This window comes from Oryzias latipes, chromosome 3, assembly GCF_002234675.1.
Source record: "Oryzias latipes chromosome 3, ASM223467v1".
NCBI lineage: Eukaryota > Metazoa > Chordata > Actinopteri > Beloniformes > Adrianichthyidae > Oryzias > Oryzias latipes.
In genome coordinates this window covers 23,385,663-23,410,636 of record NC_019861.2, presented here as the reverse complement: position 1 = coordinate 23,410,636, position 24,974 = coordinate 23,385,663, and the positions used below count along the sequence as shown (strand labels likewise).

The 24,974-nt window shown below is 39.4% G+C and overlaps 1 protein-coding gene across 1 annotated transcript in view; it reads left to right on the top strand.

Annotated features, from left to right (window-relative positions):
- Positions 1–24,974, top strand: part of elp4 (elongator acetyltransferase complex subunit 4) — a 53,579-nt gene that overhangs the window by 6,074 nt on the left and 22,531 nt on the right. Inside the window, exons 3-9 of the mRNA XM_023953526.1 lie at positions 1,111–1,232; positions 3,501–3,635; positions 4,992–5,128; positions 7,803–7,887; positions 10,762–10,950; positions 14,885–14,993; positions 16,716–16,822. Coding sequence (XP_023809294.1) covers positions 1,111–1,232; positions 3,501–3,635; positions 4,992–5,128; positions 7,803–7,887; positions 10,762–10,950; positions 14,885–14,993; positions 16,716–16,822 — 884 coding nt within the window. The remainder of the gene's footprint in view (positions 1–1,110; positions 1,233–3,500; positions 3,636–4,991; positions 5,129–7,802; positions 7,888–10,761; positions 10,951–14,884; positions 14,994–16,715; positions 16,823–24,974) is intronic.

Here is a 24,974-nt window from a genome sequence, read left to right as displayed (position 1 = left end):
AACACTACCACAATAAGCCCCATCTTGAGAGGGCCCATCTGGGAGTCTTTGTGGGGCCTGCTGAAAGCCACAAAGGCCTGCTGACCTAGAAACCCATCAATAAGAGAACAGGGAGCCCCACCGACAACAAATTGAAGAGCCATGGAATTTCCTGGGCCATCCGAAGTCCGTAGGTGAGGACACAGATCAGAAACGTGGGAGGGAGAAGAATTCTCCGGATGTCCAAGGATGACAAGGCAGGATGTCATTCCCAAGCTGTCAGCTGCATGTCCATTACCTTACTGTCACTGCTGTTTTTGTCCCTGTGCCCACTGTTTGTCTTGCAAAGAAAGGCCTATAAAATCTTTACAAAATCTTGACGGTGACAGGAAACAGCAGCAGCGTGCTGGACAGAGTTATGTGTTCAGCTCAGTTGGGTTCCACAGTAATAATGCAAGCTCAGTTTTGGTGAGTTTGAGCTGCTGGGTGGCTGAGTTACATCTACTGTCTTGTTACATAGCTTATTCTACTGGAAAGAGAGCTGATGTGAATGACAACCGAACCATAGCAGTGTAAGGATGCCGCTGCTGACAAAAAGAAAAGAAATAGCTAACATTCCAGTGAACCCAATAGAAGGAAACATTTTCAGGACATCAGCTGTCTCATCCTTCTTCACCTCCACTTGTCAGTTGTCCTCACCCCTACCTGTCTTTTCTGTGGGAGGGGTCTAATGAGTGCTTGCGGCAGGTGTCTCCCTTCCACCTCCGCTGCTGGTTGGGTATGAAAATGGACATGGATTCTGTTACTACACTAACAAGACTGATGAAGACGTCATCTCCTCTCTTTAGTTGTCAGATCAAAAAGCAACACTTGAGTTACTGTGGAGCCTCGAAGGCCACCTCAGGTGTTGTCTGCAAAAGTTTAACCGAAACTTGCCCTTACATCAATTATTGTCCGCAGTTATGATGGGAGCATGAACTGCTAGATCTGTGGTTATGTGTCTGAATACAGTTAGAAGCTTTATATTTTGTATCACATCAATGTTTTCAAGATCTACCCGTATAAGGAAACAATGTTGCACAACATTTTTCACAAACACTGATTGTTTTTGTCTCATTTTTTTGTTGCAAGAGGAGGACCGATATGATAGCTTCTCTCGCATGATCTTCAAGTATTTTCTGGCCGAAGGAGTTGTGTGTCGACATGAACTTTTTGTGGCAGCAGCTCAAGATGACCCTGACGACATCTTACAGGTATGAGACCAAGTTTCCTCTCTACTCATAGTACTTAGGTGGAAACATTTTTGAAAAAGCATTTTTTCTTTCCTACTCTAAAAGCTTTGACAATCCAATTACAAAGCTTCCAGGATGACCTGAATATATCACCTTTACAGTGTCCAGTGTAACTGTTACTCTGTCAAAAGTTGTTTTTATAACATCTTATTTACCATCTAGTCATAGGCAAATAGGATTTTTTTTCCTCTTATGAGCTTTTGATGGTACAACAATAATCAGCTCCCCCTTGTGTCAGGGTCAACCGGACTACCTTCGGGAGTCGAGGGTGGCATGGTTGTGGCATTGTTGAAATGTTTCCCGGATTATCAATCTGTAAAGAAAACCGTATCTCAAGAAGCTGCCTGCCACCCAGCACACAGGAGGAGGGCCTCTGTCTTGCTGATTGATAGTGGGAGGGGTCATAGCATCACCCTCTCTTTGCATATCAAAGACTAATTATGAGAGGGGGGAATCCGGCAAAAATATTTCACATTGTTTTGTATTCTCACAATTACCTTTGGCAAGGGTTACCATTTGTGCATTGCATTGAAGCACATAAAAAGTACAAAAAGAAATCCAGTTAACTTGACTAAACGTGGATCAACATTTTGCCGCTGTGGGTTTATTGGCTACTCAGGTCTGAATGGGTCAAAGGTGAGAATGGACTGTGACTGCTAGGCAACTTAGGAACACACTGTTCCACTTAAAGAATCAACAGTTTTCCACCAATTTGGAAACTATTTTAATATTAATTGCATATTACCTTCCTTAAATTGTTTCTGTTTTTGGAGACTGCTCCTTAACCCTTCCAGGGTAATTGGCTTGTTTTGTGTCTATTTTTGAGTTTAACTTTATATTTTCACCCTAAAGACCGACTCCAATTAAAATTGAGTGTTAGGTGTTTATAACGTGTTCTTGAATTATTTTTTTTCTGATGATGGAGGGCATATATGAAAAAATAATAATATTAAAACAGTCTATCTGGGTGTTTCTTTATTCAAATGGTGGTGAAACAGGGGCAGATGAAAAAATGCCGAAAAAAGCTTGTAGTTGTTACGTACAAACTACAATTGTCAACCCAAAGGCTCCTTGCTCCGCTCCATTTTATGCATCAACAAATAAATCCATATACGTCTCTGTTTTTCTGGCATCTGGTTTAAAACTGTACGTCTAGATAGTATTGCTTTTTTCAGCACAGCCTTCATTACATGACTTTGCATTTTTTTTGTTCACTTTGCTTTACTGTATAAACACAGCAGACTTAAAATAAAGCAAAAAAGAATCTGAGTTGAAACATTATTTCACTGGAAAATCACAATTTCTATCTTGAATTTAATTTGCGTAGTTAAAAAAAAACACTGAAGAAATTCAGGAAGCAACAAAGTGAAATGCAACCCTTAACTTTAAAATTCAGTCTAATGTCTCAGGCATTTTTGTATTGCAATTTCTGAAGTTTCAAGATAAAAAAGAAGCACAAATCACTCAAAAACAATGTATTTTCATAAAACACGAATGGCCACCTCACAAGCATGTTATGTATTTTGGCAAAAACCCAAGCTATACCCAACTTTTACCATGAAAATCCATCCAGTATTTCAGCTGCGTTTTTTTTTCTTTTACAACTGTTTACATTCAGCATACATCCACAGGAGGATGTAATGACCTTACTTAATGTGACAATGGGTGTTTATAAAGCGTTTTGCTTGATAAAACGTTGGGCATTCAGGTATTCCCTGTAACAAATGTCCATCGGGTCTGCTGCGAATGGGGGTAAACTCTTAGAAAAATGATCATCGAAAGTCTTGGACTGTGAAACCATAACATAACAAGGAAAATCAGATTTGTTATATCATTTGGAATCCACACTTTAAAAGCCTTTTGAAATGGACTTTCAGCGCATCTTTGACATGAGGTCAGAAATGCCCTTAAAAATTGGTTATGTGGTTTGGACGCCGTGGAGGGCCTATTGAGTGTTATGGGTTAACGGATTCAAGAGTTTGTATTATAGGAAAACGTTTACAGTTTTTCATCTAAATCTGTGAATCTTTTTTTGCTTTTGTGTACATTTTCATCAATTCATCCACTCATAAATGACCACAATATAATTTCATTCATTTAGACTGCTCCTATAGGAACTCATCATGTGTGACACACACATTAATAAATTCGAATCTGATTTTATTGATGGTAAACGTTCGGCCAAGTATACCACGAATAGATTGTTGTTAATTGTACAATTATGTTCAGGAGCTCCCAGCACCCATCTTGGATGATGTTGCCATCCATAGACCTGGAGAACAACCCAGGATGTCCTGTGAGCCTCAGGACACTTTGGATGCCATGAAGATTGCTTGGCGCTATCAGAATCTGCCAAAAGTACAGGTAATCTGATCCAGTTTCAGGAGGATTTGCAATGTCATTAGTTTAATTGTAAGCTATTTTTAACGATGGGATTTAAATGAAAGTCACCTTGGGATGACCTGCCTTCAATAAGAGTTTTTAACATGTGTCTCTCTTAATGATAGGAAGAAAATGGACAGTAGTGGTTCTTTGGTTTTAGTAGGTTGACAATTGTCTTGACATCTAAATCCATCAGCTTCTAAACTTCTTTGTGGAGTGAATTAGGCTTTGGCTTCTCTTTTTAGGGCTAGACCAGATTATTCACACTTATCTGGCAATAGCTAGGCTTTTCACTGGTCCCAGCACACATATATACACATACAAGCACGCCTGCACCCCTGCTTAGCCTGGGAAACAAGAGTACTTTGCAGGCTGTCCATTGACATGTCTGTTCGCTCAACCCTATGACCCAGACCTGCGCCTCTGTCTTCCCCCAAATCCCTGCCTTTCTCCCCTGCTAGGGTCGGCAACTCTGCACTCTTTCTTCCGCTTTGAGGAGAACCAACCCTCCCTTTCTACGTCTTTGCAGTCTACCCCCGTCGATCTATAATCCATATCGCTATGTGGATTAACAGCACACAGTGTATCCCTGGGGATCCTCTCCTTCTTTCTCTCTGGCTGGAAACTTCTTTATATATGTGTCCTTTTCTCACCTCTCCCCCTTCCCCTGTAAAATCGTCTTTACAAACTGCTAGTAAGCCTCAGTAGAGGATTTGCATGCCAAATTCTCCCCGAGAGTCAACGCTTACTTTCCCCTTACACACACCTCTTCTGGTATTGCCCACTGTGTTGCTCTGCCGATGAAGACATCAGATCAAAGGTGAGACCGTCAGGGCGGGGATGGAACGCTAAGCGGGTTGCCTATCTCACAAAGAGAAGATGAGCCTCTGACCCCCCCCTGCCCTGCTGACCCCCTCGTCCTGCCAGGAGAGGCGACACACCGGGGGCCCTAATCCAGATTAGGAGTAGATTAAGGGCCCCTTTAACAATGGAATCTGTGGTTTCACAGAGAGAGAAGAGCTAAAACTCTCTCTTTCAGCTGCAGGAAAACATCCGCCTTCCCCTGCTTCCCTGACACGTTTGCTTTCACAGTCAGAAGTGGACATTTATGTGAAGAATGATTAAGTGCTCAGTCATAGTAGTTACTTGCTACTCTTCAAAAAAAAAGGAAGCATAAACAAAAGCTTTTGCATTAAAATAATGTTTATAAAAAATGTAAATTTAGCATATTTTGTTTTTAACGACTTGGTTCTAATTTGTTATTTTAAAATGTAATAGTTAATTGAAATGCATAAAACAATAACATTATATCAAAAACATTTTTATTGACCCTTCCAGAGTGCACTGGCATCCTCTTCTCGGTTTGGGCACTACTATGATGTGTCCAAGACCATGGAGCCGGAAATTCGCCAGGCAGCTAAGTGGCACCGCTTTTACCATCCAGAGCATCCACCTCTATCATCAGGCACGCACAGGTAAAACAATAAGACATGACTCTGCAGAACACAAAGGAAACAATTTGACACCTTCTGCACAACACAGTCACATAAGCATGACATCGTCCCCCAAAATCAGCCATACACAAATAAGACTTTATCTGCAGAACACATGCAAGCAAACATGGCAATGTTTACTGAACATAAGGAAAACAGTAATGCAGGCAGACCTGCACGACCTAAGGAGGACATGCTGTCAAAGCCCTGTGAGAAGAATGTGGAACATGGGAGGACAGAACTTTCCTTACTTTACTTTCATGCCTTTTCTTAAAAAATGATGAAAGTTTGAACCTGCGACATACAGTATCTGACTACCAACTAGCCTTAACATTTTTTTGTAAAAAGGATCATTCATAAATTTTCATTGCTTTGGGAGAAATTAAAGTAAGATTTTTATTCCTAACGCACTTCTCATACAAGACATTACATTTGTGATTAATCAATATTAAGTCAGATTAATATAAAATGAAAACCAATATCAGAATGTATTAATATTGACTTCAATAAGAAAAGCTCTACATTTTTTTTTGTTGTGAACATACATTTGTTTCACAATAAAACAAAGTAATCTAACATGTCTATTTATGTTGTTGGTTCTACAAAAGTCAATCAGTATTTCTTTGGTCTGTTACCAATTACAACATTTTAACTAAAATATATTGATTTTTAAAATAGATTAACATTACACATTCTTGCTGCCTCCAACAAGTTCTGTTGAAATACTAAATTTAAAAGTTTTTTTGAAAATATATTTTAGATCCTTAATACCTCCGTTTGTTTTTACACTACATATAATCAGAAAAAATCTATGTGGCTCAGCCTCTATTTCGTGTTGCTCACTGTCAGCCGTGTCATTCAGCCTCTCGGAAAGTTTGCGTATGTCTACTCAAATAAGGGTCTTGTTTGCTCAGCGTCTGTTTGATTTCTCCTGTGTTGAGTGTACTTAGGGTTCAGAGGTCATGCAGGCTCTTTACTGAAAGAGCGCTGCTGAGCACACAAAGCCACACGGAAGGCACACTCGCACACACTGGGTAAATACAGCAATCTGGATCACAGAGGATGTGGAGGAGGCTTTAGAGAATCCCTCTTCCTTCATATTAGCAAACAGAGAATGTTTAACACACTGCCAGTACAAACACATTAAATGTTGCTGGTATCCCGTAAAACATTTAGATTTCCACAATTGTATTACATAAAGTTAGCAACACTGACTGTATCAGTTTTGTGCGAAGTGATGTCTGATAGTTAAATTAAAAAAAACGGAATCATGGGGCACAGTAGAAAGAAGGACATAGTTGTTGTAGCTTGTGAATGGGTTACAGACCTTGCAGACATTTTGACAGCTGGAAACTACACCTGCACCACACCATTGTGCCCCAGAGCCCGCCTAAGTACGGACACACATTCAGCATGTTTTGTACGTACACGTACTACACAAACTCCAAGCCAGTCAACTCCCCTTGCACGTGTCCACAGCCCCATGTTGATACCCTAGCTGTTAAATTGCTCCGTTTCACTTGAAGGCATAATTGGCACAAATTGCTCTCTAGGTGATACAGATCCTGTTGTTTAAGACCAAGCATCCCCCTTCTCTCTTTTTTTCTTCCCTGGCTGAAAGAGGAACGCCGAGATAAAGAAGCTTCTCCATGTATGATCCTAATTAGCTGATGCACTAGCCCCCGGAGCTAAGTACCTAGACCTCTTTGGTACCTGAAGGAGTGGCACTCAGTAGGGGCATCTATATATACAATTGCTGCCAACCAGAGGCACCCTCCTGCTCATCTGCATGTCACCCCTTCCCAGCCCCCTACCTTAGAGTTGGGGCACGAGCATAGAGGCCATGGAGGGTAGGTGTCCCTCTTTCACCAATCCAGCTCTATCATTAGCCACAGCAGGGTCAGGAGGCACCATTGTTGTGCTGAATAACTGAAATAGAGTTGATGGATATAGATGGCCAAGTGTAATCAACACAAGTGTGTATTTAGGTGCCTTATGCAAGAGCGTTGGTGCGTAATCAACCTATGTGTATCTGCTTTGCAGCCTTGAGGTTAAAATGGCAGATGATGGTGCAGCCCACTGTGAGTCACTACAGACTGGTCATTGCAATGGTGCACATTGTTAAGTAGATCATTCGGTGTAAAGACGAAGTTAACATTTATACTGACTTTCATATGGTTTTATAAAGAGGCTTAGCTGTAATCCGCCACTCCACTGTTTCTAAGTGTCACTCAGTTGGTGCTGATTGCCTCTTGTCAGTGGTGCACATTTTACCCTTGAATAAACACCAGAATGCTGTTGTCTGTTAATTCTAGATATCAGCCCATTTATTGTCCATCTCATCTTTGTTGTGTGTATGTTTATGCACACGTGTGTTTCATCTGTCTGTCTGTCTCGGCACAATCAGATCCTTGGGGAGCTGACAAAGGACCAGTCATGTTGTAATTTAATCAAGCAAATAAATTAATTGGACCTCTTGATATAGATCATCTGTCTGCTTCGATGGGTCCAGAAAAGCAGAGTCAAGAAAAACATGCTGTAGTCATACATTATTAGGCTGCTGCAGTGATAAGCTTAGCATAGTTTTATAAAAATGTAACCTTTTTTTTGTTTTGTTCTCCCCTTACCCGTCTGCCTTTTTCTGTCCAATGTGCAGTCCAAAGCTGGAGTCCTACTCTGCGTTGCTGAAGTCTCTTCGGGATGTTATACAAAGAGAGGGCTTTGATTTGACTGCCCCCTTGGTAAGATTTTAATTAACCCAACTGTTTTGATTGTTTTTGCTTCTAATTGAATTCAAAATCTTTTGCACCTGATGTTGTGCGGCAAGCATATTTTAATCATGAGTATCTCGAGTTAATTAAATACTTTCTGATTAAGAAGTGCTTTCTTTGTGCATTAACATTTTTTTGATCTTAGCAAAAAAATATTGACGCTCACAAAAAACAAAAAAAAAATTGCTCAATCTTCAATGTGGTAATCTACAGATAATTTTATACAAATAAGGAAAACATTTAATATTTTTTATTAAGTGTTTAACAATTTCATTTTAACAATGATTTGATTCATTTCATCATATGTGGTTGATGATATGATTTACAGTTGGCATTGGTTCATTTTGACGATGGAATTCACTTGCCTAAAATCAATCAAGGACATCTTTAGCCAAAAATTCAACCAGTGTGACTCAGAGATTAATACCTGACAAATCCATTCACATTTTAGTTACATAAAGTTCAGCCTACTGTTGTTTTTCCATATCAAAATAATACAAAGAGAACATAATTAGAACATTCTACCACACTGTATGATCAAGTCTTTCCACACATTGGACTGAAATGATGACCTGATCATTTTTTGATGCCATCATGTGTGTGTGTTGTCCACTCTGATGGCACTTGGTCAGTTTTATGTTACAGTAAAATAAACCTGTCCTTCATCAAATGGTGTTTTCCATTATATTATATTATATTTATCATGGTTTAGGTCGATTCAATTCGATTATCAACTTGCCTCAGACAGATTGATCTGGTTGGATGATATATAGATCAATTTATCGATTAGGTCAATTAATTGTTACACCCCTGGTTTTAATTATCTCCGCTTGTAAAAAAAAGGATGGTTTGTTTAGTTTCCTGAAACATATTTTAAAATTCAGCTGCAGTTTACTAACTCAACCTACCTTTTAATATTGTTTTTCAACATTATTTTCTGTAGTTTTTTTTACCAAAAACAGAAGTAAAGTTTACCTAATGTCCTTTTGTATCCTAAGTTTTCTTTTAACATTTGGATCATTATTGTTGACAGACATCGTTTGATCAAAAATAGAATAATTTCAAACATTTTACAAAATGCTACAAAGTCCCTTTCTGTCTAACTTGGTGTTGCTCTTTTATATATTTTTTCATTAGACATAGAATTTTGTTAACACAGTATTCACAACATTTTGTATGTAACTCTGTAGAACACTGCACACACTTGATATTTAAAAATAAAGAATAATGGAAAACTGCCTTGTTTTTGATTGCATGCACACATGTCCATATTCACCTTCATTCTGTTCCCCTTCTGCCTGTCACCTGGAGCCATGACTCCCTCTGTTACCACCTCTACCCCCCACCTTCCATCCCCAAGTGCTGTCACTCAAACAGCAGATTAACTGCTGACATCATTAAAGCAGTGTGGCCACCTGACATGATGTTGGCACAGTCCAGGAATGCAGACCAGTGTGGAGCTACATGGGCACTGGCACATAAAAATGGCCAGTATGGATGAAAGATGTGCCTCAATTTGATGTTATGCCAATGTTAACATAATAAATTACATGTCATACTTTTTTTTAAAAGCTGAACTATTTAATACAGTGTTCTGTCTTAATTGAGCCGGTGTGATATGAAAAGTATAGATCTCAAGAACTACCGAGTAATAAGCTAGGAGTCCCAGACTTGTTATAGTCTGTATTGTTGGCCTTTTGTCCTTGGCTAGAGCCTCCTGGCACAGTTCTCATATTTTTCTATAGGGTAAACTATAGGAGTTAAGTTTGGCCTGCTGTCCTTATGCTGCCACAGCAACAGTTTGTCACCACCGTTTTATTTTGCCAGCCTTTGAACATAGAAATATATTTCTAAACTGTCAAAATCTAAATAGATAAAGACTCCAGAACAAAGACAAGTGTTAGTGACACAATTATAAACCTCCAACAGAGTATGGGACAGTTAGCCTGCGGGAAAAAAAAACACAAAACAAAAAAAAAAAAAGACAAGTATAGAGACCAGTGTTTGTCCTGTGGAAAGCTATGCGTCATTTCTGAAACATCCCCAAAACAATGGCGTTTGTTTTTCTTAGATCCCTGTTATTCTGATTTTGATTCAAACAAAGCTTAGGTCATACTGCTTCAAGAGGAAGCAGTAGGGAGTGAGGTAAAAAAGATTTTAAGAGGGCTGAGGTAATAGAGGGGGAGGAGAAAAGGAGCTTAAAAAAAGAAAAAGTGATCCACTTTAAGCCAGCGCTTTGCTATTAATCACTCTTCGTTGTTCCTTCAGCAATCAGAAGTTGTCCTGAAGTAACCCTGTCTGAAAGGGAATGGAAGTGTAAGCTACAAACGTCTCCCAGATTTGCCTGGCTCCTTCTTTTAGTGATATATATCCCAACACCTTTTGGTGACTCTTTCTGTGTTAGTTGGACAGTTGATGGGGTAGAAGAGTTTTAAGGCAAGACACTCAACCATTATCCAAGCTCTCTTGGCTGGGGAGCATCACAGTTGTGCCAAGAATGTGCTGGGGTTTCTGGGTGGCGGCCATATTGGAAGCCTTTCTGACAGGTCCATTGTGAATGTGTCAGATGGCCTCTGTGATTGGGCAGTTGTGTCCACTCACGTTTGGGCACAGTGTTCTGGTCGTCTGTGCTGGTGAACAGACTGGCCAGTTACTCTCTTACACAAGTTTGAATGTATAAAACCTAAAACAAAAGCACCATTCCAAAGTCACTTTAAAGTGCTTTTTTTCAGGTTACGTTTACATTTACGTGTCTTGCATCACTATCTTCTTTTTGCATTTATATAACTTGAGATGACTATACTCAGTACTGAGATAACTATTTTTCCTGTTGTCCTCTCACAGCCAAAGTCACGCAACATTTTGCGTGTTGGACTTCACTCTCTCGGTTCAGCTCTGTGGGGAGATGACCTGTGTTGTTACAACAACCCTAAAAACGTCCATGCACTAACTTCCTTTCTTTATGGACTTCGTGCCTTGCTGAGGACATCCCTGTCAGTCGCCGTTGTTACTGTACCTTCTCACCTCATTCAGGTAAGACGTTGCCCGCAAAACTTTGTGCATTGTTGGTGTAAGGGGCTAGTAGCCCATTGCCTTTTACTGGTATTCCAAATTCTTCTGTTTACCACAGAAGAATTTACTGTACTTTGCTGAACTCTTATTTATAACTTGGTAGCATTCATTTTAGTTACAATATTTCTAGTTAGAATTTAAAGATGTGGTAATTTGACCTATAAATCCTTGCACTTTTATCTAGGTTGGGTCTTGATTTAATCATGTAGTTAAACACCATCTTGATGTGACTAAAGCCTGCAAGACTTCTTCCATGCAGCATTTCCCAGACCTTCTAAAAAGTGCACCTCCTGGTCAACGTCCTTTTAATCTGACGATTTAAGTTATGACCACTCATGCAAATTGTGTTTGCCTTTACAAGCCGTTTGATGTCTTATACATATTGCTCCTTGTAACTGTGTGTGTACTTAGTTGTGTTTGTGGTGGGGTGGGCTGTGTATGCGTCTGTGTCCAGTCTGGTCTCTCAGTGTGAAGGTGGAGTCATCTGCTAAGGCATATGGTAAACCACAGCCCTCCCCCAGACAGTCCACTATAGAAGCACATTCACCACAAAGGCCATCTGAGACTTTCTTCTGAAGTAACCTGGCCACACTTCCACCACCCTTGGAGTACTCATTCACAAGAGCATTGACATTGCATTATTTGTCATCTCTTTATTTAAAGATATAGGTCAGTGCTTAACGTAGAAAACAGCTGTGTTGACACAACACACTCTGGCTCCAGGCCTATATGCTTAGTGCTCAGTGGCTTTGGCCTAGTCAAAAAGGTAGAGTGGCTAACTAGCAGATGTCAGCTGTGGTGGGAGCAGTCCCCCTTTCCCATTCTAGCCAGCTTTCCAAGCCCTTAATCTGTTTCCTCCCCTTTTCCCACCCTGGGGAGAGAAGTGAATGAGAGGGAACGAAGAGAGGGGGGAATTTTGGACTGAATCAGGTGTTTTGTAACTAAGCCAACATAGAGGTAATTATCTGCTGTTATTTTATGACCTCATGATCAGCTAGTATTGTGAATATTCCTTTATGTTGTTGTAAAATATACTAGTTGACATTAAAAAATTGATAAAGGATCTACAAGCTCATAGCAAAAGTGTTGTTACTTTTGAGCAACTGCTATTTTAAATGTCTATGTCACTTCCTGGGATAATGAGTTTAGGTTAAGGAGAATGGCCTTTGGTGGACTGTCTAGACTAGTAACAGTGTGCTTGCTGATACAACTTTATCTCAGCCAGCTAGCCCAATCCTACTAGTCTACAATAATCAATCCATTATTGAGTAGCTTGGAAAGCTAAGCAACTCCCTGAAAGCCTCCCTACAGCAGCCCAGTGCCACAGTCCATTTGAAACATTAATTAGGCCGCTCCTAGTCGGATTTCCCTTCATCCTGCAACCACACCCAGTCCATACACAGAACTTTACATTTCCTCTTAAACTCATTCATTTACAGAGTCAGTGGAAGACTTTTGGAGGTACTTGAATTTTTTTACATTTTGTTGCTTCAGATTTTTATTACAACTGATTTTTCTTGTTCTATAAATTTCTTGTTCTAATACTTTGCAATAACAAGACAGATGACTGTTTGCTATGGATCTTGCAATTTATTGAAAAATAAAGATACTTTATTAGTACTTAGTCCAACCACCTAGAATAAAGATAAACTAAACGTCCCTCTAACAGCAGTGGCAGGAAAACTTGGTAATGATCCTACCATCTTGACGCTTTTCTTTTTTTGTGGATGCTTTTTTCCTTCGCTTTGGCTGGAAACATATAAAGCTCAACAGGCTTGGACTGATCAAGTCAATACACAGACCTTTACAGGTTTCCCTGTTGAAGCCTCTTTAGGCCAAAATTTGAGTGAGATCATTTCAGGACTTCCAGTGAATCATGCAGAAGCTGCTTCTTGGCTGTAATCTACAGAATATTTTCATGTTTAACTCAAAAGAAGATTCTGAGCTTTTTAGGAAAGAGTTTTAATCAGGCTTGTTATTTATTTCATTTTTTTCCTTCCTTTTCTTCTGTGTGTTTCACATTATTTCTTTGTACAATTTACAATTTCACTCTATTTTGTTCTGTTTAATCATAAATTTTTCATATCAAACAGGAGTTTATGTTGCAAATGTAAGCACCTGTCCTTGTCTCCTTTTTTTAGTGCACAAAAAGCGTCCAACTGAAGATACTTGCTCAAAATGTTAATAGTGCACCCAAATGTTGTCTTTTTATGTTTATTAGCTTTTATTTATTTATTTAACCTTTCTTTGTGCATAACTTTCTTCCTCAAACAACAAAAATGTTGTCTGTATAGATGTAGGTTTACCGCAGAGAAAATCTTAGTAGGTCAGACTGGGTGACACATACTCAGATGAACATTATTAACATGTTTGCCAGAGTTTTATAACGGCCATACATTTTCATTTACCCTTTGGCATTAAAGGCTCTGAACTCCCAAATACTATTACAACTGAAAAAAGAACACGTTTCCCGTTGGTTTCTGTGTAATCTGGGTGTGTTCTTCTGGCAGTCTAATACATTTACATTCCATCAAACGGAGTAACAGCATGTTTATGACATAAAAGAATGCTTTATATTTCACACACAGCTTTTTTCTTTTTGTTTACAGTTTATTTTTTCTCTATAATTTTAAAGCAAATGACTTTTGTGTTCATAGTTGAAGTATTGCTGCAGAAAAACTAATAACTGTCCCTCATTATTAGTCAGTGTAGTTAGGTGAAGTTTGGATGTTTATTTGGTGCAGTCTGGATACCAAAATGTCTTTTCAAAAACCACACACTTTCATTTCTGAAAGCAGTGTAAAAACAACAATAATATGGTGGACATTCGCCTTTCTTTGACCTTCAAGGAGCAGCAAATGCATGTTTTATTGATCCTGCTGTCAGTGAACGATCTGTTCACAGTGAACACTTTGGATCCGTCTGACTCTGACATTTCTGACTCTTTGCCAAAAAGCCTCCCTTCTATATTCAAGTGTGTACAGAAGAATCATTACAGCCTTCACTAAGCGACACAGGTAATGTTTTAGTTGGCATTTCTCTTGCACGTTATTGGTACACTGTGCCATTAATGTTCTGAATAATTTGTCAGATCCAAACTCCTACAGTGTCTTTAATTGCTGCACATGAGTGACCTAAGATAGCCTTGAAGTGCCGTGGTACTGACTGGTTGGATATGCATACTTTAGAACTAGGACAAAAATGAAAAGTAGGAGAAAGAGTGGGGGAAACACATGAAGCCATGAAAACTGCATTAGACGGTGGCAACCAACACAGAAAAAAGGATGTGAATGATTCAGGAGGCAGAAGCTTTAATAATGCAAGACTCCTCTCTCCCTCTGTCCCTATGTTGCTCTCTTTATTTTACCATCCAATCCACTTTTCTTTAACCCATACCTCCACCTTTTTGTTTGTTTTATTATCTACTCTAGACTTCATTCATCCTGTTTTAACAAGTCAGTGACCTAACCAGTAGGGGGAGCTCCTTTCACCATGGTTAAGTTTTTTTTCTTTTCTTATTTTCTGTCAAGTTCTAAATTGGACAGCTTTATAATTGCAGACCAGTTGCTAACTGTTTTTGTAAAGTGGGCTATTTTGTCATGTTAAGATATATTGGTGTGTTGCTAAAGCAATGTTGCTGGGCTTTTTGTGTTACTGGTGAATGGTCTGTGTTTGTGGCTGCCCCAGCATCACCTGTACAACTCTTGATTAGTGTTTCTCTGTTAATACTCCATCAAACTCCAATCAGCCATGGTCAGAGGTGACCTGGCCACAGGAAGTGATGACCTGGTTTAATTGCAACACTGATGGCTCGTCAGGAGGCTTTTAATTACCTGCTCATGTTCTCTCCCTTTCTTTCTCCCTCCCTCGACGTTGCTCCAACTCCATCCTACAGGACAGGGCTCTCATGGGCAGCATAACCAGGTTATGTGACAATGCCATTGCCCTGGAATCATTCAAAGGCTCAGAGAGGGAGACCAACCCTCTCTACAAAGACTACCATGGTAAGAACACACGCACTCGCTTATCTTTCTGTCTCCCTTCCATCAAACACACACACACACGCAGTGCATTAAAGCTGAGGCTGGTCTGTGGATGGAGGCAGGGCATCCCCCTTGCAGGCCAGGCTGTCAGCGCGCGTTAGTGTGCTGCTGCTCAATCAGACGTACTCCTCAGTAGACAGGCCGGGGGGGATTCAGCTGCCACACTGTACCCCCTCTCCCTCGCACCCTCACCCTTTCCATCCCTGCCCCCCCCCTTGCAGCACAGCCCCTCTCCCTCTCGCCTCGCCCACTCTCCATCCCGAGTCCCTTACCCCTGAGGCTCTAGAGCAGAGCAGACCGACACTGGGGAATCGATATTCTCACCATCACTCTCTCCTCCTCTCTGCTTCCATCTCTCCATCCCTCGCTCAATGTCTCCATGGCCAGCATGCTCTGGTAATAAGTGGAGGGCAAAGCTTTCAGTAGTGAGAGAGGACACTGGTAGGGGATGGTTGGAGAGTGAGAAACCAAGGAAAAAGGGAAAGGGAGGGCTCCTGGTTTGTTTAGTCTCTTCTAGTCCCAACTATCACTTTTTTCTGAAAAGTTTTATCATTCCTTTCCCCCTCTCTTCAGTCTTAGCTAATCTTATCACTCTATATCCATAAAGGTCAATATGAGCAATGGGGTATTTTTAGCTTTGCCTCTCAAACCTGCACTTTTCCTCAGATTTAGCCCATCATCTGTTCCTAGTGTTAGACTCTACTTGTGACGATAAAGGCATTTCAATGAAAAGATTCAGTGTCAGACTATACTTTTTTACAGCAGCATGTTTTATTTACATGATGTCTCTTCACATTCATCTTCATTGTAAAGTCAAGAGGTTCAAGTTGATGTGCTACATCAAATAAGTGTTTGGCACAGTTTCGTTTTTTTAATCCCTTCATACGGCAGAAGTGTTGTTTGATTTCCGATGTTTGCGTTTTCTTATTCAACTTTTTTTTCTTCAAGAATACTTTTTGACCCTGTTTAACCGGCAAGAGAATTCTGGTGTTTTGAAATATACTTATGAATGTTTTGATGTGTGTTCATGAGTGCAAGCGCATCTGCTGCGAGTGTGAGAGTGCGTGTGGTTGCGCGTGCGTGCGTGTTTGCGGCAGCAGTTCAGGGCTGCTCAAAGCATGCTGGGAAGCCTGTCACTGCAAATCAAGCAAGGGAAAATCACCCAAGTGCACAGAGGAGAGGACCTACCATCCCCCACTTTCTCTGTCTCCCTTTCTGCATTACTTCCTCAATATCTCCTTTTCTCTTACGCTTTTGCTTTACTTTTCATCTAGTTTTAGGACGATGGGATAATCTTGGAACAAAAGGACGAGAAAGGTGTTGAAAATGAGTCAACGGCTCACCCACTTCTTTTATAAGTTCTGTATTTGTTCGTCTTTTACCCCGTAATAGCTGCCAAATGTTTGTTCCAATGTTGGAAATGGGTTACTGCTATAAGACTTTACGTCAATTGTTTCTTCACTCTTTATTCTTACGAAATTAAATCCATTTTTAACAATTCTTTGTAAAAAAAATCTAATCTTTAACTCAATCCCGTAAACTGTGCAATTTTTCATGTTTAGTATTAATTTTTCAGACGTTACATATATACATTTTTGTTTGGGGAATTTAGATGAAACCATGAAACCAAACAGTGTGTTGTTGAACTTTTAACTCATCTTTGGTGTTTCCTGCTTTTCACAGGCCTCCTGCATGTACGTCAGGTACCTCGTCTGAACTGTTTGGCAAGTCATCTCCCAGACCACAAGGATCTGGCCTTTAAACTGAAAAGAAAACAGTTTACTATTGAGGTATGTTTTAAAGTTTAATCATCTTAGGGAGAGTTTTGCTGTTTATTTCTGGAATTATTTTATTATTATTTTATCTCAATTTGTCATGGCTTATTTTGAACAAAATAGATGAAAAACAAATATTTAAGTTTTTGTTAGTATCGATCAAAACCAAGTTCCAAAAGAATTTCACTAGAAATCTTACTGAGAAGTTAAACTCCTCCAAGTAGTGTGTACCTTTGTCTCTTATTGAGTGACAAGTCGAGATGTGCAACTATTGATCAGTGGTTCTGCCATCGTTGTCATAGCGTTAAATCAAAAGGCAACAGAGTGAGAAAGGTCTGTCTAAAATCATAAATATCTAATGAAGAAATGGTTACAACTGGTTAAGTTATAAAAGTAAATTGCTGAGCCTGCTGACATTGTCAGCATCAGAACAGGAACAGACGATTTAAACAACTGAAAATGTGGCATTCTATGCTGCCATTGGGAAAGAGGAGATCTAAGTAAGGGAAAATCTTAAATATTCAAGTCTATTGAAAACATTAGAAAACATTCCTGCATGTCACTTTCTACTGTTTGGAAAATTAGTCAGACTCGGAAGAAAAACTGCCACCCTTCACCACCAGTATTTCCTGTTTCACATTGAGGCAAATAATGTGACTGATTTAGGATTCAAATCGAAGAATTATCCAAAAAAATGGGCTGCATGATAAGGTTGTGAGAAAAAAATTACCTCACTATATTTATTGTTTGTCATACAGTCTTTATTTAACCCAACTCAAATGTACTGTATAAATATTTCCTATTGCCCAAACACAAAAACAACATTTTGGCATCAACAAGTAGCCACAATGTCATCACCATGATGTGTTGCGGAGTGTGTTTGTGCTTTTTTGTCTAAACACAACACTTTGTGTTTGGCAAAAAAAAAAAAAAAGGTTTATTATTTTAAATAAAAAATACACTGGATAGAAATGGTAGAAAATAGCATACTTTGAAGGAGAGTAGTGGTTGTGTTTGTAATACTTTTATCCAGACCTGACTGTTTTTGATTGGCTCAGACACAAAGAGCAGCTGAAGGCTACTGAAAATCATAACAAAGAAGCTCATGTGGGCTGTTGTCAAGTTTTGACAGTGCAGTGGTGTAGTGTACTTTTTATTAACACAATCTGTCACCATCTTCAGAACAACTGGATACATGGCATCTTCTTCCTGTTAATGCCTCTCAGTTGCTGTCTTGAACGTGTTAAAAGTAATTGGTGTATGTTTCTAGGTCCAACCTGGTTTTTCAGTATCGTTGCGTAACATCACTCAAAAGAAGCACAGTGCATACTTAGTAATGACACCATCAAATTCAATGGTTGTTCAATTAATGTTGGAGAGGAGCTTTTCTGTGCTTGTCAGACGCATCCATTTTGCATATGTCACATCATCATTCTCACTCCAACCAATCAATCTGTCTCTGAACTACCACTCCAGAGACAAATTAAGAGGCCCTCCTCTTAGCTCAGGTTCATGATTGGACCTCATTACATTATCATTACCTTATCATGCCCTGTGGTCCTTGGCTCTAAGTGAGTGCTATTGTCTCTAGGCAGGGTTCAAAGAGGAAGAAAAGAATGCCCACCCTACCCCCCAAACGTCCTCCATGGTCGACGCCTTTTCATTTTTTTTTCTTTACCAGCCTTCACTATCCTAATCTTTTCTTCTGCCTACCCCAACCCCATTCCTCTCCTCTCTTTGAACCCAAAAAATCCAGTGTAGATTTATTAGGCCTGTAAAAGTCAAGGTAGTTATCCTCAATGACCTTTTAGTCTTCTGTAATGGCCAGACTAAAGAGACACTATAAGCTGAGGTGTTGAGCATCCTGGTAGCTATGTGGGGCACGGATACTACGGTATTCTATTTATCTCTTTATATGCTCTCCTTGTTCCACTTTTCCCCCCATTTTTATCCTCTTGAATACATTGGAATGGAAATACAATGTATAAAATCAGCCAGTAGCATGAGACTTAATTTTATTATTGTTGCTATTCTTATTGACATTAAATGAAGCTTAATTTATAGGTCAATTTTGATTAGGACTCATTCATATGTGTCAAACACCATCAGAGAATTTTTCTTCTGTATCAATCATACATCAACACAACAAAACACTAATTATTACTCATCATAGCGACCAGTTTTGTGACTTTCTCACTGTCCCTGGTGAATCGATGTTCCTGATGTAAATGTATAACTACTGGTAGGAGAATGTTACAAAGATATTGGTTTTTAGTACGTTTATGGAAATGGTGTCCACATTTTTCCATTGGTTCATTATCTGTTTGCGCAAACGTGTTGACTTTTATTCCTCTTTGCAGTTGATACATTTGGATCTAAAGTTGGAATTCTGTGAAGTTCTAAAGGCATGAATCCTTGTAAACTCTGCCTGACCTGTTGGTCATCTGGCTCTGTAGATAGCTGATTGACACATAAGATGCCGGTTTAGCTCAGTGTTGTGACAGCCCACACCATCCCGCCTCATTATCTGTTTTATCCGAGTTTTGAGACTTTATCACCTGGAGCGATAAGGAACATTATTCCTAACAACAGAAAAAAACATCTACATTCTGTTTTGTGTGCACACATATCTTTTGAACGTTTGACAGATTTTTCACTTTTGAGAAGCAGTGAGAGCAACAAGATTTTGGATGACACCAAGCTGGATTAATATGTGTGGGACGGTGATGAATGACAGTTGATTGACAGTGCCAGCTCCTCACCAGCTGGATCAGGCAGCAGCATGCCACCCAAACTACACGAGAAGTTGTGCTAATAACTTTCCAACTGTTGTTTGACTTAAACGTGGATCACCTAGAACTTGAGGAATGCGGAAGGTATTACAAAAATAGTTTTTTTTTAAACAAGGATAAGGTTTCATCTTTAGAAGTTTGTATTACTTGCACGATAGGATTATTTTAAACTTTAGCAACAATTAAACATTGAAATCAAAGTTTAACATAAAGGTTACAATTGGAACACTTGACTTTCTAAGAGTTCAAGCAGCGGTTGATGAGCAGTTATTAGCCATGATGCCCTAAGGCCAGATTTAACCCATGGCCTTGTCTGAGCAGGTAGGGGAGTGTTAGGTGTTTAGACGAGATTAACACATACTTACAAACATTTCTAGTTCATACACAAATACTTACATAGCAGTAAATGCAATCAAGTATTTTCCAAAATCAAAGAAATTCTGCATAAAGCTCTTTGAAGCACATGGGAAATTTTTTATTTAGTCCTTTTTAACTGACAAAGTCTCTTGCCATTAGTTTCACAATGAAGAATGTTTGGCTGATGAAGCACTGAAGAATGCAGATGGCATGCAACTACATTCCCTTTACCTTTGCTTGACCCTTTAAACTGGCATGCAATGTGCCTGTGGGGTACTGGGGTGCTAGAGGAAGGTCACAGGGTCAAATACAGTGTAAGGTTGGGGATTTGTGTCAAATTAGTCTTCTATTATGGAGCCTATTTGGAGGTCCCTGTAGCACAACACTGTGCTATGCTTGCTGTGTAATTCATAAAAAAGAAATGTTTACATAATTTTAGGAAACTTTTCAAAGATTATTTTATACAAAGCAGCTAAAAGAGATATTTAGGGAAATTTTGAAGTTAAGTGTCTTATCCAGGACACAATGACTGTCTAGCAGTAGATTTGAACCCCCAATCCCTTGCAGAAGGGCTGTGCACCAATTTGTTCTTAATTTGTAGTTTGTGTAACAGAGTTTTCTATCATTATTATCTATGTTAAAGTATAGGTATATATATTGAAAGTTTAAAAATAATTGATGAAATTCCTGTTACTGCTAATGCGGGGAAAACATACAAATAACTTAGAGGTTAGTCAACTACTAAAGCAATCATTAGATATAGCTCTATAATTCACAGAGCAGAGATTCAGCAAAGACAAAATAGGCAATTTTTAAACCCCAGAAAGCTCCTCTGTGATTTACATACAAATACTACACACCAATGTCAGATTGTGCGTTAATGTTTTTTTCATCAGATGCTGTGAACTGGGATTGGATATGCCTTAGGTTCATATGAACCATTACAATGTTGTGTAATGTTTTTATATTCTTGGTGCTGTGCCCAAATATTTGACATCTTAAATTTGAATCAAAATAAAAAGCTTTAACCTACACTGGAAAAAGGTTTAATATGTAAAAAAAGTAATGAAGCAGATTTGTTGATTTCTTTTGAGTGTGAATTAAATCTACCTCATCTGTCCTCCTGAGTGAACCAGTAACCCTCCATCCAACTTAACCAAACCTGCAGCAGTATAGTTTTGTTCATGAAAACAATGGAGGCAAAAAGGAGCAATAAAATAAACAAAAAGGATGATGGAGCTGAGAAAAGAGACAATTTACAGAAAAATGATGCTATAATGAAAGCGAATGAATGAGGTGTTTAGAGTAGGTTAATGTTTCTTGGCATGTCCTCAAAATGTCTTTAAGACAGCGCCTGTGTCTGCCCCCTGTTGAAGCCTGTGGGTGCCAAGGGAAGGGTGTTAATGGACCTATGTGAGGAACAGAGCGAAGGCTCTGAGAGGAGGGGGAAGACAGAGGCGTAGAGAAGCAGTTAAGTGATTCTCAGGTCAGGTCTAATTAAAATGAGGGCTGTTCCTTTGAGGCACCGACAGTCTTATTGGGACAAATAAAAAGGGAGATAAAAGAGGAATTGTACGGGGCAGAATGAGTTAAGGGAAAACTCAGTCCTAAGGGCTTTTTTTCTGCATTTAAATAAATGTATGTCTATGCTATTTTTCTTTGTCTGCTTCTGTCCAGAAATGCTTGGTCTTAAACGTAAATTCCCAGTGCTAAGAAAATTAAATGGAAAGTAGGAATGGATATTTGTAATTGATTACCTTGGAGGTGCGGATAATTGCAGATAACATTATGAACTAAGAGACTTACCTGATGTCCTGAAGCTTTATTGTTTTTGTACTACTTGAGACTCCCGACTGTGCTTCCAGCCAATCAGATGTGAAAGGACCTTTGGAATAATATTCCAATTGAATAATTTATACTTCCTCCTTTGGTGCACATCAGCCTCTGTTGCATTTGGGAATGAGGTGTGCTTATGGTTATGTGCGTGCATGAAAAAGAGAGTGCAGGCCAGTGAGTGGCACGCAATTGTACCCTTCAGCTGAACAATATTCACAACATACATCAGATCTACATCTATTATTAAAGATGGATTTTTATCTACTCGGCAAACATGCATGCTTGTTTCTTAGGACCAGGCTTGTAAATTTTGTCTGCCAAGTCTTGGCCACTTGGATGATGTTAACATGTATTTTTATTACTTGCTTATGGAGTGATTCAAGCGTGTTGTAGAAATGTGTTAACTTTTTCCAAAGTACTCCTTTTTTAATGAATTCTAACAGCTGAAAAAGCCAATCAGTCCTGTTCACTAATAACTCAATTTAACAGACGTAATGACTTCTTTTGGTAGTAAAGTTGCTTCGACGTGAAGTCTGTGTGTGCTGGTTAAAGACCCACTCCAACGAAAACTGTGCTTCTGGTGTTTTTAACAGGTTAGTGCAATAAAGTTCATAGTGCCTGTAGATGTTAACTGACTTCTTGGTTCTTTTGTTATCAGACACGGGTTATGTTTGACACATACCTGACTTGTTTCGACGGACGTCTTCCGTCTTAGTCGTCATCAGTCACAATCAATGTTTTTACATACGTCACACGCAACCATCTGATGACAACTCTGACGAAGACGGAAGACGCCCGTCGAATCATGTCAAGTATGTGTCCAACATAACCCGTGTCTGACAACAAAAGAACCAAATAGTCAGTTTTTAACATGTTCTTGTTGCACTTTTCTGATGGAGGACATATATAAAGAAAATTAAGATTAAAACTGTGTTTCTAAGTATGTCTTTATTCAAATTATGGTGAGTTAGGAGCAGCAAAAAAAATCCTGTTTGAAAAAGCTTGTAGTTACTTAAAAATCGGCTGGCCACTTGCTCCCTGCTCCTCTCCGTTCTAATGCATCCACCCACAGAGAAACAGATCCATCTATGTCTACGCTTTCCCCGTCTGAGCTGGCATCTGGCTCAAAACTGTACAGCTGGATAGCTCCTATATTGCTCGCCTATTTTGTATCACTGTTAATGTTAGGTATGTGTTGTGCGTAGCTCGTGCTGGTTTGCGGCGCCTTCCGTCTGTAAAACCAGGGTTCGACTCCGGGCTGCTCCCTGTTCCCTTCTCTACCTCTGCCGGTTCCAAGCCCGGTTTGAGAAGGTTGCGTCAGGAAGGGCATCCGGCGTAAAACATTGCCAAATTTACCATGCGACTTGTTCGCTGTGGCGACCCCTGATGGGAGAAGCCGAAAGTGGAAGAAGAAGATGTGTTGTGCGGAGCTGTAAGTTAGCGGGAGAGACTGTAAACAGAGAGTTGATGGGAAATAAAAGCAGGCTTACTCCGTGCCTGCAGTTCCACCTACAACTCAAAGGCAAACTTCTGGTGAACTCCTGTCGCTTTGCAGAAACTGTCCTAGAAATTACTAGTTGTTTTTTTTTTTTACATTTTGACTAAAAATGGCTTAATCATAATTAAAAGACCACTTGAATGCTTTTACAATTTATGAAAAGATGATTTGAGTTTGAGAATTTAAAGTGGATTGGCCTGTAACAAGGTTTTAGTTTGGACAATAGTCAAATTAGCGTTTTTATTCTATCTAATGCCCGAAGGAGACTAAAGCAGTAACATTTGTGTGTGCAGCACTCGAGTCAAAGCTCAGTAAGAAAGTATTTGGGACAGCTAAAAGTGCTGCCGTTCATTGTATATCAACCAAACACTGCAGTGTTTCTTTCAAACGGACTTTATTAAAGCAAAATAAAACACGGCACATGTGCTCCTTCTGCCAGCCTGAGTAAGAGTGCAGTTTGCCTCAACTCGTCCTGGAAGTGATGCTGCTTACTCAGTGAGCAGTGAACCTTTAACATAGTCCATGCACCATTCAGCCCCCATCAGACTAGACTGGCTGCAGTGGACTCAGACCTGATTAAAGTAGCCCTCTTTGACTTCAGCTCCAGTTAGAGAAAAGGGAAGAAGCTATAACATGTGAGCCACCAAACATCCATGGGAATATTGTAGTACCAAAGGGAATGTGTGTTCATATGGTGTTTCTGTTATCATAATGGAAGTGACTGGGGTATAATTGGCCCTTTGGTACTTATCTGCATCTTTACTGTCTCTTACTTTATGATTTTGTTGTTATTTAGTAAGTTTCTGGAAATGGTTCCAAATTTGGCCTTAGGTTCATAAACTGTTTGTCCAAGTCGGTAATACTGAGAGTCCCTACTCTGTAAGGTGAGTATCCTGTTTATGCATTAAACTCAGAAACTGTCAAAGTAAGTTTAGATGTTTATGAGTTAATACATATCCTGTTTTTTTTTAAATAAAACTCACAAAAAAATATGTTCATCATTTGGCATTGTATCTCATTCTAGACTCTTATTCTGATGACAGACTATAATAGTGTTGTTGAAAATTAGTTTTATGCATACAGTACATAATCATAAACTTACACACATTTCTTAAAGTTTATAGAGTAAATCACTAATGAACGCAATATTTATCCACAAAAAATTTGTATATGAAAGTTTTTCCAACCTGTATTTATTTGTCTTTGTATTGTGGCATCACAAAGTGACAGTGGATAACAGCAGTGTGGGTCAAAAATTAGGCTGACTTGGTGTCTGTTCTGCCACCAGTCCACAGAAAAAGTTAAAATTGCCATCCTAGGCACAAATGGCTCCATGGTCGGAGTGGTTCAAAGGTGGAATGTTGATCCGGAGCAGGAGCATCAAACTCTGGAAGGCTTGCTGCATGAGTCCTAAAAATAACTTTCCCACAGTCTCACCACTCAGTGTCCTTGGGGGTGGGGGGAGTAGACGGACGTTTGGAGGAGGAGTGTGCATGTGTATTAATTGGCATGTTTTCTCATTTTTGGTTTGGTGTGTTATTGTCATTATAATAAATGGGATGTTGATCAATTGAGTTAAACCTTTTCCATGTCATTTGAGTTTTTATCCTGGAGATGACAATCACCAAAGGGTGTGAAGAAGAAAAAAAGCCTGAACATGTTTTGTTTTTCCATTTGTATGAGC